Raw genomic sequence first — 14,823 nt, 5'->3', positions numbered from 1 at the left:
TCCGCTGCTCTTTATTTTTATAATTCTGGACTGATTGAAGAGCAGAGGAGCTTTCTTCAGGCTTAGGTTGCCAGGTTGGAGTGCAGCCACAGTTGGAGATCTTCCATATGGTTCCAGGTCCCACTCAGCTGCCCACTTCCTCCTTTTACAGTGTCTGTAGATAGTAGTATAGCTGTCTGTCAATGTGCAAAAGGAAGCAAGCAGCCTCCCTGCGACATGTTTATTGTCATTGGCTCGTAAGTGTGTGGGCTGAACACATTGGTAGATTTGGCTCGGAGCGATTTTTGATGCAATTAGCAGAAATCTAATTCTCACACTAAAGTGGAAGAAAAAAATAATTACAGTTCTGCCAAAAACAAACTATGTAGATTTTTAGTGGGTGACAAAGAAACGCAGAAAACTTACTTAACAAAAGGAGAAGCTGTCTTAAACAGAGTTTATTTAAAGATTTTCCTTGTTACAGTGTGTGTTGGTGTGTGTGAGAGAGACAGTTCATATTCCATTATTTGAAACCAATCTCCTACTCTACATCGCGTCTCTGTCGGTGTTGGGCTTGTTAATGTGTGAAATAGTGCTCCGTTCTCTTGGCTCATTTCAGAAATCATTTTACTTGGTAGTGTGTAGGAGCAGTGCTGTCTTAGAATTCCTTTTCACTTTTATCTCCAAAATAATCAATTTTTATACTTCTCTCCCGCTGAATTTCAGGATGAGTTGGTGTCTTGTCCTGTGAATGACCAAGAAGTATACCTGTCAAACTGGGGTTTGAAAATCAGAGAAATGTCATGGTGCCCAACCTGGGCCATCCCACCACTCTTACCACTGTGCACATACCTCTTTTGCAAGACACTGAGACACACAGTGAATCTAAAAATCACCACTGGCTTTAAAATATCAGTGCAACAAGGTTTGGGCTGTTCAAGCTTCTGCATGAAGTAAGTGGGCACAATTAGTAAAAAAGTAAAAGCAAAATGTATATATCCATATAAACACATCTTTTGGTTTGGTGAGATGCTTTTGCAGACTTTCAGTGTTTCAGGACGGCACTCCGTCCCTCTCACATCCATCCATTCTCGAATCATTCTGCTGCCATTCTTCTTATTGATCTTCTTCTCCTTCCTCTTTCTCTTATTGTTTTATTGGCTTAACCTTTGTCTTCACCTTAATTTGTGTCAAACCTGTCAGTCACCTGCTGTTTAGAATATCTTGCAACCGTTTTTGTAAGGTGTTATCAGATTCTGCTTAGGGCCTCCACAACACTTGGTCCGGCCCTGGCAAATAATAAGTTGTTTTATTAATATATGTTGCAGACTTAAGTGTTTCGACCAGACACTGCTACTGCCCTGTCTCTTGCATCATTAACTCATTTCTGACAGTGCCTGACAGCCAGCATATCCTGTTCCCCCAGGGGGCACGCACAGCCATGCTAACCTACTTTTTCAACAGCTTCTGTAGAATAACAATAATAATGATCCTGGTCTTATCTCAACTGACATTTTGTGTCCACATTTTGTACGTTTTCCTTGCATTTGTGGATTTCTGCTCTGTTGGGGCAAAATCCCTGTCGCCCTCTCTGTCCTCTTTTCTCTCTGCCTACTATCTCCTTGAAGACAGTTAATTTAAGATGAGGCAGACCCAACTAGAGAGAAAAGCTGCCCTGATTGCCTCGATGTTACCAGGCTGTTTTCCTGCTCACAGTACAATACTGGAAATACTTGTACTGGAAACCCCAAAGCTTCACTTTACTCATCAGCTACAGAGGGAATGGGTCTTCTGAAATCAGTAAATGCTCTTCTACTACTGTGTTGCGTCATGTTTGATTGAATGTGACGCAACTCGGCATTGTGCAAGGACAGTAGGGACATATCCACAGGCTCTCAGCATTTTAGTTGATTACTTTGCAGCAGCCTGGTGTTGGTTGCTCCGAGTGTGATCCAGGTACATTCATTAGATTCCTGTGTGCAATCTTTCCTGTTGCTTTTACATGGCTGCAACTGAAAGAGATCGTATTTATCTGTATTTCTGATGTTACTCTAGATAGATATGTCTGCTTGGGAAATGTATTAAAGAAAAAGTTTTTTTTAAAAATAAATGAACATAAGACAGGTACAGTACATGGGAAAAGTTAATTTCTCAATAAATGTCCTGTAAATGTGTTGCCAAGAGGAGGATGATAATTTGTTTTTTAGATTAGCTGGTAACACAGTCAGGACATTATCTACATATAATAGATGCAGACAGCCAGAAACAGAAAGACATTAGAGAAGTGCACTTAACACAAGCTCTTTAATGCCACAAAACTACAATGTGAGTCACAAGGTCGGCAGTGCAACAACAGTAGTCACTTTTTGCATGAAAAATACAGCAACGTTATTATTTTTCTGACTTATTATTGGCCATCTAGCTTATTTCAGTTTAGCCTTTAAACTAAAATTTTAGGAAATAAGCTTATTCACTTTCTTTAAAAAATGCCAGGAAAATAAACAAAATTGATCATTGATCATTTCCGAACCAGACATTAGCATGAGGTTAGGGTAGCTTAGCAAAATACTAGATGCAATTGGAACGTGGCTCAGCCTAGTTTATTAATACTATTACCTGACTAATTAACACATCTTCTTTGTTTAGTCCAGTCACAACAGTATGTGGTTATGTACTAAAACTATTTTCTGACAACAGTTCATCCATCCTTCCTGGCAAACCTGGCAACCTCAATCCCATATCCCAGACCCGGGATATGTTCAAATTAAAGAAAATAGTCCGATCTTACAGTTGTCCGATACACTGCAATACAAGAATGCTTTTTCTATGTTTTGCAAATGGAATATGCTGATGAGAATGCTTGGACTTGTTTCCTGGCACATGGTGCTAAAAGTCTTTTATAACACACACAGCTTCCTTGAGCTAAAAAGCTCAGACTGCTTAGTTTGGATGTCACAGAGGAACAGTGGGTAGCACTGTTGCTGTACACAAAGAAGATACTGGTGTTAAATCCTGGCCCTGGATTTGCTTTGGGTGCTCCAGTTTCATCCCAAAGACCAAAGACATCCATATTTGGGGAGCTGGGAATTGAAAATTGCTGGGATATGCTCCAGTCATCCATGACCCTAAGTCGAAATGGTGTTGAAGGCATGAAAAATGGACAGTTTCCTTTTCACATATAGTTTAGAATTTCTCATATTGCTGGAGAGTGTAGCAGTGTTTCTTCACTGTATGTTGTAATTTCATATGAGCTATATGGGATGCTGCACCATCCCATACAGTGCATTCGGAAAGTATTCACACCGCTTCGCTTTTTGCATTTGCAATTCCAAAATGGATTAAATTCATTTTTTTTCTCTCAAAATTCTACACGAAATACCCCATAATGACAAAATTAAACACGTTTGCTTGATTTTTTTTGCAAATTTATTAAAAAAACAAAAAAACCCCCCAAAAAAACTAAAGTTTAACATGTACATAAGTATTCACACCCTGTGATCAATACTTTGCTGCAGCCCCTTTGGCAGCAATTACAGCCTCTTTTTGAGTATGATCCTATAAGCTTGGCACACTTATTTTTGGGCAGTTTCTCCCACTCTTCAATGTGGAACCTCAGAACAGCAGAACAGCAAGGATGTCTGTGTACATTGCTGCAGTCATCTTTCCCTCGACCCTTACTAGTTTCCCAGTTCCTGCTGCCGCAAAACATCCCCACAGCATGATGCTACCACCACCATGCGTCACAGTAGGAATGGTATTGGCCAGGTGATGAGCAGTGCCTGGTTTCCTCCATACATGACGCTTGTCATTCATGCCAAAGACTTCAATCTTTGTTTCATCAGACCAGAGAATTTTGTTTCTTGTGCTCTGAGAGTCCTTCAGGTGCCTTTTGGCAAACTCCAGGCGGGCTTTCATATGCATTTTACTGAGGAGTGTCTTCCGTCTGGGCACTCCACCATACAGGCCTGATTGGTGGAGTGCTACAGAAATGGCTGTCCTTCTTGAAGGTCCTCCCCTCTCTACAGAGCAACGCTGGAGCTCAGTCAGAGTGACCATTGGGTTCTTGGTCACCTCCCTGACTAAGGCCCTTCTACCCTGATCACTCAGTTTACTTGGACTGCCAGCTCCAGGAAGAGTCCTGGTGGTTCCAAACTTCTTCAACTTATGGATTATGGAGGCCACTGTGCTCTTTGGAACCTTTGATGGGGCAGAAATCTTTCTGTACCCTTCCCTTGTTTCGCTTTGTCATTATGAGACAATTTGTGTAGAATTTTGAAGGAGAAGTTTAATTTAATCCATTTTGGAATGAGACTGTAACATAAAATGTGGAAAAAGCAAAGCGGTGTGAATACTTTCCGGATGCACTGTAAGTATGAGGTGGAGAAAGAAACAGCAAAGTTTCCTGGCTAGATTTGAATTGCAGGTCTTGATAGGGGTCTGAACCCTTAAGCTACTGTCTGATTTTACAGTGAAGCAAAGAGAATCCAGACCTGGTGGGTTCTGCACTTGAAAACATAATTCAAACTATGCTAACTAAGCTAATAACTAAAAATATAGTCATGGAAAAGAACCTTTTTCAACAATATATCAGTTATATGTTTTGCACACTGCACATTTTTAATTGTTTCCTCCTCTCTGTATGTATATCATGGTACATACTGAAGACATTACCCATGGCAGACATTTTGACTTGTCACAGCAGGAAAAGCACAGATAATAACCTTGATGATAGCTTAGTTCCATTTAAGCATCCCACCAAGCTATGACAGTGAGCCAGTATGAACAATGCATGTGTCCACAAACTGCCAAGTATGTAAATGGAATTTCAGCCATTTTTATATTAATTACTGTACACTTGTTTGACATTTCAAACATGCACACCCTGTTATTACTGCCAAATGTTTTAACTGTCTGTCATATCTGCTATGCTGTTGTTGAGTACAAGAGCTTGTTTTTTTCCTAATGGGGGACTACTTCAGTTTAATTTAATGCAAAATAAAAATCAAATCAGTATTTATTCTTAAAATCTTAATATTTAATCTTATAACCTTTAATCATGTGTATTTCATTTACAGTTTCTTCCAGTTCTTTCAAATAAATATTACAAATGTATTCAATACAGGGCTACTTGTTTTGGATTATTATTTACGGGCAGCATCTAGTATTGTCTTCCAGTATGCTGCTGTCACTGCTGGATGAAAAAATTGTGATGCAACAGCGAACCAAGAGGCTTGCTTCCCTCCACCCCATCCTCCAGGCACTTAAATCCAGTGGGAATACACAAAGCCTCTCTCTGTCCTGTCCCTTGATGCATGTCAGGGCTCTTCCACTGTGAAGCCAGGGAAAACAGTTAACATGTTAAAATGAAACAAAGTGCTCAGTGATGGTAGCAGGAAGTAAGTTTCTGTCTATGACAACAACCTGCAGCTCCGGCTTGACCCACAACTGCCAAAGTGTGTGTGTGTGTGTGGCAGGGCTTTCTCAGTCTGTACTGTATAATACCGAATGCTGGCTATTTGACCCTTTTTCCGCGTGGCAGGGGCATAAGGTACCTGTCACATCTGCACAGTATTAAGATAGTGGGTGTACAAGAATAGTTGACATTAAAAATCTTCTGTTGCATATGCATAAAAATCATATTGATAATGTCAAGGACAACAACATCATTGCATGCCCTTGACAAATTATGCACCCAAGATCAAGATAAGATAAATAGCACATGTGGCTCTCCTATGAGTCACGAGTCTTAATTTCAATAAACCTTTCTACGTTGAAATTTTTCCATCTGGATATGAGTCATTTCATATCCAGATATCGATATCTGTAATGATCATAATCAAAGCACATATTCTAAAAATTCATTGAATACATTATTTACATATATTGACTGCAAAAGCCTACTTCTTGTTATGTTTTTAAGTATTTACCCTCTACAGTATAACATCAAATGTTAATATTGAAAATATGAAAAACTAAATAGAAAACACATCTCAACTACAGTTGCAAACTAAATAATCCAGTTTGTTTGTTTGTGCACTCGACTGTGTTTTTTGGCTCTCATCTGGAGAGACTGTCCATACAGTTTGGCAGGATCGTTGTGTATCTGATAAAAGAGGTTACCAGTTGAATCTGTTGTGGGGGCTGCTCTATGGCATAGTATTTATTTGCTAAGGAATGGTTTTCTGGTCACTCTTATACTATTTTTACTCCCCATTTTCTACTGGCTCGTCTGAGCTGTCCTCCTCTTTGAAATGAAATTTTCTGTGTCATCTTCACAGTCCTCCATGTTTGTTTTTACTGCCTTCATACAAATGTCCTATGCCGTTTAGCTGGCATACTGTACAGCCAGTCAGAATAATGACTATTGTTCATCAGCACCATCACCCTATGGGATTTAGAGCAGACTATTCATTATCTCATTGACTGACTTTTGTCATCACATGGATGTGATCTGAATCTGTATCATATAATACAAAGTTGTATTTCCCCCTTCAATCAGAGAACAATGATAATTGATATTAAACTGCCTTGCAGTAATGAACAGATCTCATTATGGACACAGCATGATTAAAACATGATGCTTAATGAATTATTGACACCATCATTGAATGATTCGCTTTCTGTTGGCCTCTAGTGACAACATGACTTTGCCTCTTGTGACAGTCTAAACTCATCTCTGTGAAGGCACCTGCAGCAGCTGACAAGTGTCGAGACCTCTGACCAAAAGAAATCCAAAGAGATTAATACGTGATGGAGAAGATTCTCTTGTCTCTACTGAGTTTGACCGACAGAGGAGAGCAGGAAAAAAAGTGGGATGTTATAACCATTTGCCAGGTCGATAGCTCATCACTGTTACCTGTCAGAGAGCATGATGGGATGGCCTTGTGAGTGGTGGAATGAGTGTGCGATTGTACAGCAATTAACAAGAGATTCAGATTTGTGAGAGGATGCTGTAGTTATTCATCATAGCATACGTCAACAAATTACTTTCCTATTGACAAAGGTGCTAGGAATTTAGGATACAGTATAATGCGCTCCAAACTTTATTCTGTGTGTCAAAGGTAAGCATGCATGAATTGTGCCCATTTATGCCTATACTGAGCTGTTTTTAAAGGCTTATATTGTTTTTATATCAAGAGCTGAGATGATGATCAGACATAAAGATACCTGCAAATAAATAATTTGATGACGATCATTAGCTAATGCACTTAGAAGCATTTAAAAAAACATAATTTTATGTATTGGCAGAGATTAAGGATAAATAAAATCCAACCACAACTGGAATCACATGAATTGAAATTTGTGCATATATGAAGATGAGTGTGCGTATTGTTGTTTTTATTTACATAATTACAAGTGAACTTGGGTGGGCAGCAGGGGCTCCCATCTTCCCTCATGTTTTCCTCTTGTCCCATCTTCCCATGTCCAACCCTCTCTCCTCCTCTCACAACACATCTCAATCGACAGTGATATTTTCTGCGTTACTCTCATATTACCTTGCAGTTTGTCTTTAATGAAATAGAGACAGTGCAACATTTGATAGTGATTGTTTTTACGGCAGCACCACTTGCACAAACCACACGCAGTAATACTAGAACTGGTAGTAACGATAATGACAATTTCTTAAGAAATGTATATGCTGCTCTGCAGTAGTAGATCAGAGCAGATGTCTAATCAATCAAAATGTAATGATAAGGATTGTAACACTGAATGACTTGGCTCGACCCTCTGAAACTGGATTCAGCCGGGCTGTTCATGTGCTGCCAGGACTGAACAATAGGATCTAACAAGGGTGGAGCTGTCTGCTTCGTGATCAACAACCAGTGGTGCTCAGATGTGGAGATCATTTCCACAGACTTTTCTCCTATAAAGCACTTTATGATTGAATGCCATCCTTGTTAACTCCTGAGGGAGTTCACATTGGTTGTTGTACTGAGGGTTCAAGCAGTGATCAGTTGGTGGAGTACTGTCTTCAAGACCTCAGTACAAAGACTGAGGCACAGATCTTCTTAAGTTCTGTGTCCGATTTGGTTTTTTCCTGATTGTGTTTTTCACATTTTACAGATAACATTTCATTTTGTTTTCAACCTGATTTTAGCAAAAATAAAAACAATTAGCAAAAATAAAAACAATTATTTGTTATTATTATTATTATTATTATTATGTCATAATAATAGATTGTCATTTAATGAAGGAAAGACATAACATTGTGATCAGTGATTGACATTGGCTGATAAATACTGAGAAACTGTAACCCTACAGAAGACAAGACACAACAGTAGGAGTTCTACACTCCTACAACATTTGTTGTTTTGTCCTCTCACCAAATGTCCTGATTGATCAACATGGTGTTGACTTTTACCTCCTCTTTCTCTCTTTTGTCTCTTTTGCACTGTCTTTCATCCAGTTTGGACGGACAGAAGTAATTGATAACACGCTGAACCCCGACTTTGTGAGGAAGTTTGTCCTTGATTTCTTCTTTGAAGAGAAGCAGAACCTTCGCTTTGATGTGTAAGTGGGAACAGCTTTTCCCCCTGCAGCACCGCCGTCTCTTTCTTTTTCAAAACTGATTCAAAAACAATTTGACTGGATGACTCTCATAAAATGGTTACACAAATTTCTGCATCTTTTTGGGTACTCAGGAATTGAGGAAAACAGAAATTTCAAGAGAATGGAAATGTTCTCACACTCCAGCTTTCACGTAACACCACCGCATCCATCATAGATCCTGGAATAAAAAGATGATTGCCTCAAATGTACACTTAAGTTAAATCTAACTTGTTTTACAATAATAAACTCTGCACAGTAGTGTCCAGAAACATGTCCAATGTACAATAACATACAACCAGATGAATCTCCAGACTCAAAATAATATTGTACTAACACACATATTTACTCACCACAATCAGACTTCTGTTACAATATTATAACATGAACACGTAATGAAACACAAACACCAAAGAATTCTGCCCAGTCACCATGACATTTGTAACAGTAACATAATCAGCATCCTGAGCTGCACAGGAGAACTGATATAATTAACGCTGCTGTGTAAATAGTGGTCTGACTTGTCAGACTACTGTACAAAAAAAATAAAATGAAAGTTTCTTCCAGCTTTGTCAATCCCTCATGTTGTATGTCAGATTATAAAACTAGTCAGTTTTTTGCTAAAATGTTGATGCAAGGTGATCACAAGCAGCAGATATCAATCTACGCAACGTGACACATTTCAACTTTTAGTGTAGACAAGAAGTTAAAAGAAATTCATGCTGAAATCCATTAGGTCAATAGAAACCACAGTTTGAAGTAGAGGGTGTGTGGTGGACCACATTTGTAGACCTTTTCTGAAGCCCCATGTGCAGTTTAGTGTAAAAGGATCTAATCTCAGCATATTTTTAAATGTATTTTTTTTCCCTTTGAGTTTATTGTGAAACCCTGCAGTGCCTAAAAATATGTGGTGAGATTTGTGGGATAGAATTATTTCAGGGGAAATAAACAAGCACAGCTTGCCTCTTGCTTATTGCCACACTGCCCTTGAGCAAGGTAATTCAACCCCAACTGCGACAGCAGTGAAATGTAAATAATTGTTTCTTTATCCAAAGCCAACCCATCTCCAACCACTTTGCCCCTTCATACAGTTTTGAAATGTACTGCTGACAGACAAACAGGGAAGCCTGTTCTCACTCCAAATGCATCAACTGCATACATGCATAGTTGTTGAGTTGAGTTGTTTTTAATTTAGGTTAAATAAGTTATATGACTGAAGGAAGTGGCATGACTGGACTTACATAGCTAATGTACTTATTTTAAGTAATTTTGTACCTAAACTTGACTGAACCTCAAATGTTTCGCGAAGTTAACAGCAGTCATAACATATAAAATGTCTGAATGGACGTTGTGTATTTATTTTTGCTAACTTGACCGCAGATGCTACTGATGCTAGGGGATCAAGTAGAGCGTCATGGTTTGATGCTTTTTGAGCCACTGACCAAGCTGCTGTATTTCAGTGTGATGCTGATTTGGCCTCAGCATATCAGCAGAGATGCAGTCCATTCACTAAAGCACAATATATAGTCTGCATTTGATTATCTGCTTATGTTTGTCACAGTCTTGTTTTCCCTCTGAATCTATTGTCAAGAGTTCTTTAATCATCTCAGAGTTATTTTGTTTGGCTCAAAGCTTTAAAGTAAAGAGTTTTTTTTTTTTTTTTTTAAAGAGTCTGAGAGTCAGAGTCTGCAAATGAGCACAATGAGTTGTGCTGCCTTTGAGGCCAATCCCAAAAGAATCAAAGAAAAGAGAATAGTAAGATTGTTTATTTACAGTTCTGCATTAGTTTTTATGCACTTTTGCTGTGGAGTCACTCACAGAGTTGAAGGCAGGTAAACAGAGGCAGACAGGGGGAAAAGTTAGACTATCTACCTCCATTCTCTCCACATAGGTGGATCAATGCTCCAACAGGGGGTCCAGAGGAGAGACCCAGCATGGGGTCAGGTACAAGAAGAGGCCCTTATATTGATCAGAGCTGCTCCTCCCCCCTCCGCCCATCACTGTGTGGTCAATAACTGTGAACATCAACACTAGGCTTTGGCATTGATGGAACTAATCCCAATCCCCAGTCAATACGAAAGAAGCTGCAACTTGAATTGATACATTTGTTAGAACCTTAAATGTCACTTTGGAACACATTCAACATTTCTGTAGACAAGCGATAGTGATGTAAAGTTAAATCCATTTCACTTCATCAGAAGGTAAGTAACCCCAAGATGATGCAGCTTACAATTATTTATTTTTCTTCAGTTTTATGTATAAAACAACTAAGGAAAGGGGTGGCAGGTCCTCCATTTCAGCACACAATTCAATTCAGCAATTTTATTTACCCTACATTACAGTGTCCTAGATTTATTATCATGAAAAAGACATTATATCGAAGATTTTGCTTCTTCTAATCTTGCTAGTGTTTTAAAACAAACAAGTATTTTGTGTGTATGTAAGGCCTAATTTATGTTTCAATATAGAGTGCCATTGTTGTCGAGAAACTACATATCAGTGAGCACATTTTTGGGTGTCATGTTCCTTCATTACCATGAAATACTCACCATATCACCAAGTGTGGATGAATCAAACCACTGGAAATAGTTCCCAGTAGATGTACTATTTTATCGTGTTTGAGTAATTTTTGTTAAAAAAAAAACAGTCCGTTTCTTATATTTGCATGACAGCAGGTGCTATGCAGTATTGAATAAATATGTGCATTTACATATCTGGCTCACTGAAATAACAGGTGTATCCCACTGACTTTTCCACATGATATAAGTTTAAGTTAATGACACATTATGAATGAAAGTGGAACCTGGAAGTTCTGACATCCTGAAACTTGATGTGATATGATTAGCTAGAGAAGAAGTGTCACTCTGTTGGAGTTTTTGGAATGACAAAAGTGCTAGTAATGGCATAGCTTTGTTAAGAGAGTTAGAGTCCAAGCACTGCAAATCCAGTCACGCTCAACAGATATTTTTCACTTGCACGTGCAGTGAAATGCTCACACTGTAGGCTGTTGTAAAAGAGAGCAGCAGTGCAACAGACTGGTAGGCAAACATGGTGGAGTACAGCCAAGAAAGGACTGGCTTTCAACTTTTTACCTGATAGTGATACAATTGCAAAACTTACAATCAACCCAAGACATCTCTACATGAAGCTTTATATTTATGACCGGATTTTAAAGAATTATGTTTTTATTGAGAACTTGTGGATCACAGGGAAGGATGGTGGACCCTCACATGGTTTGGTCGACCTGGTCAAAGGAATAGTTGTAAGGACAATAATTTCATTTGTATTACATGTAACCTAGCTGTAAATTGTGTTAATTACCATCTAGTTTCTAAATATAGGCCCAAACAAGGACAACAAAATATATCACATGAACATCAGAATCAATACAAAAATGTTGCCTGCAATCACATAAATACCTGCTTATTGCAAACACCACTTTGGCCACACGTGAATATTTTCTTACAAGAAACATTAAAGTTTCATAAAGACATACCTTTGCAATTACCACAGTTAACTTAAAGTTATGTGTATGTGCATGTTATCACTGTTTGATCCCGATAAGAGTATCTGTGAACATAGAAACTGGGTGATGTATTCAGTTTTTTGGGGGATGAGTTTTGCAAAACACATTAAGTAACAGTTAAGTTGTGCAGCCTTGAACAGTCTAACAGCTGGTCTGTCCGTCTGCAGAGCAGCTGCACACGTGCCTTTTGAATCACGGTCCGGGTTGGCAGGTTGTAGTGACAGATGAGTTGAAACTGTATGGAGTAGATACATGCAGCATACATAGATCCTTGAATGGTGATTATTCATAATATACTTTGAGGGCCATGTAAATAATGGGAGGAAGCTTTAAAAACTTTGGTGTTGGCAGGTCTGGAAATCAGAAAATTAATTGCAATGTTATTCTGCCTGCTTAAGAATCCTATTTTTCATGGCACTGGGTTTTGAACTGGAATCTTCCTCCCTTGGGGCAGCAGCTTAGTGAGGAGTTTTATCTCCTGACAAAGTAAATCATTACTGCTGAATTATTGAGTAGTGCAAAGTCACACACACACACGTGCATACACAGTGGCAACATATACACACTCCACCTCTTCAAAGCCCTGAAATGTCGTGCATCATTGGCTTTACTAGCTGTCATGGATGCTACCTTGATCACTGTCATACACTACATGCGACAGCAAAGCTTCTCTTCCCGTTGTGGTACAGGACTGATTGTAGGCTATGACTTTATATTATGTGTTTTGTCCTTCAGTAAGGTGGAAAGAATTAATTAATCAAATGATTTGGTTACTTGTGCTTGATCTGTGTGGAGTTTGCATGTTCTCCCTGTGCCTTTGTGGGTTTTCTCTGGACACTAAAAACATGTGAGTGTGTGTGGTTATCTGTCTTTGTGTGTCAGCCCTGCGACTGACTGGCGACCAGTCCAGCGTGTATCCTGCTTCTCACCTGTTGTCAGCTGGGACAGGCTCCAGTTTGAATCTTAAATCTTCAAAACAAAATAATCCGACAGCATCACTTGGCCCTGCTCCTTGTTGACCTTCAAACAAAAAAATCTGTTGAAAGGACAAGTTAGTAAATTAGAGGAGAACTGAACATGTAGATGTATTTGTGAAAAATATAAAATGGCCTGTCCTGTCTTGACGAAAGAGTGAACTCTCATTTTAATCATTCAGATTCTTTTTAAATACCGTACATGCTTATGTCACAGGTGCCACAACTACAGCAGTAGGAACTACAGCAGCAGTGATTAAATACAAGTACCTCAGGAACAGTACCTCAGGAGTTCAATTCGTCTTTCAGATTGCATCTAAATATGTATTTAGAAATGCTGCAAGTACTAAAATCTATACATTTTTATGGCACACAGCCCTGATGTCATCTGTTAATGTGACTTTGCTTTCAAAATAACTTTTTGCAAGTACCTCTTATGTTACTAAAGGACATACATTAACCAATGATAACTGTTATTACAACGGATCAAATACATATTACACTTTGGTATTATATCTACATAACATTTGAACAGGCAACAAGTGCTATGAAACCATTCCTATACATCACAGTATTTTCACTGCACTTGTTGTTCACCACTTTAGTAATATGAATTCTTCTACTAGCTTGATTTAGTAATGGTAATGACTCTGCTTGTTTTTATGACATCACCGACACATTAATAATCTGATGACATGTTACTGGTCAGTAACATGCTGATGAAATATCCTTTCTAGACAGCATCACGTTCACACACACAACAAGACTGGTGAAAACAGAGTCTTGACAGGAGTAATAAATGGGTGTTTCCAACATGGCCCAGATATGGATTGTGCTGAGTCCCATGAGAGTGCTGTGGTCTCCCTGATATGGGGTCATGAGAGGGGATTCCAGTAAAAGGGAGCATCCCAGTAGAGGGAATCAATTATTAAACTCCCACCTCTCCACGGAGGCTATTTTTAGCCCAATGAATCACTAGAGATAGATGTGGAACAAAGTGATGTATTATGCCCATACAGAATGGGAGACGAATGGACACAACTGATCAATTGTGACACCAAAGGAAATACATCATTTAAGTCAAATATTGTCACTCAGCAGAGATATTTTGCTCAAAAATATACTGAATACCAGATTTAGTTGGTAGTTATTTAGTTAAGTCTAGTATTATGCTGTGCTAAATATCAGTGTAGATATTTGATATACCACATGATTTAACAGTTCTGCTGTGCAATGAGGCTCTTGCACACACTTGTTAAACACTTAAGGCTGGTGCTTATTGTCAACAGATTTCATGAAAAAGTATTCAGTGAGTAGTAGTGAGTATTTTCTAACCTCCCTACCCTACCAAAGGCTCTCAGGTCAAAACCCATTAATTAATACTAAAAATGCAAATCTTTAAAAAGAGAAAAAAAAGAGGTCACAAATGTATAGTTTCTTAGAAAGAGTCAGTGATTTCCTAAAACTTGTTGTTTTCGAAAGATGTCACTTTAACAGGAGAAAATTGTTCATTTGTTTGGGACTATTTTCAGCTACGGATTCATTCACATTTGATGCTCCAGTGAGTAATTGGGGCATCAGGATGGTATATGTGTGACTGAGTGAGAATAAACTACAGTGTGTGTTTATGGTAATGATACAAGATGTCACCCAACAACAGTGCGATTCATTAATGTCTTTCGACTAATTTGTGGTTAACAATAAAGCTCTATGACACACAGTGAGATGGTACATCAGGCTTTGGATACACATTCACTTGTTAGTAGAAAAATTCAGTGCTGGTTTGGGTCCTACTCT

The 14,823-nt window shown here is 38.6% G+C and overlaps 1 protein-coding gene across 2 annotated transcripts in view; it reads left to right on the top strand.

The window, feature by feature from the left end:
* LOC124055261 (copine-9-like) overlaps positions 1-14,823 on the top strand; it is a 135,330-nt gene that overhangs the window by 29,393 nt on the left and 91,114 nt on the right. The window contains exon 4 of one of the 2 annotated variants that reach the window (XM_046381908.1): positions 8,387-8,490. In XM_046381908.1, the coding sequence (XP_046237864.1) occupies positions 8,387-8,490 (104 nt within the window). Of the gene's footprint in view, positions 1-8,386; positions 8,491-14,823 lie in introns of those variants that run through there. The other variant, XM_046381900.1, reaches the window with a different exon arrangement.

The sequence above is a fragment of the Scatophagus argus genome, chromosome 3 (assembly GCF_020382885.2).
Source record: "Scatophagus argus isolate fScaArg1 chromosome 3, fScaArg1.pri, whole genome shotgun sequence".
Lineage (NCBI taxonomy): Eukaryota > Metazoa > Chordata > Actinopteri > Scatophagidae > Scatophagus > Scatophagus argus.
This window is presented reverse-complemented; position numbering and strand designations above follow the sequence as displayed.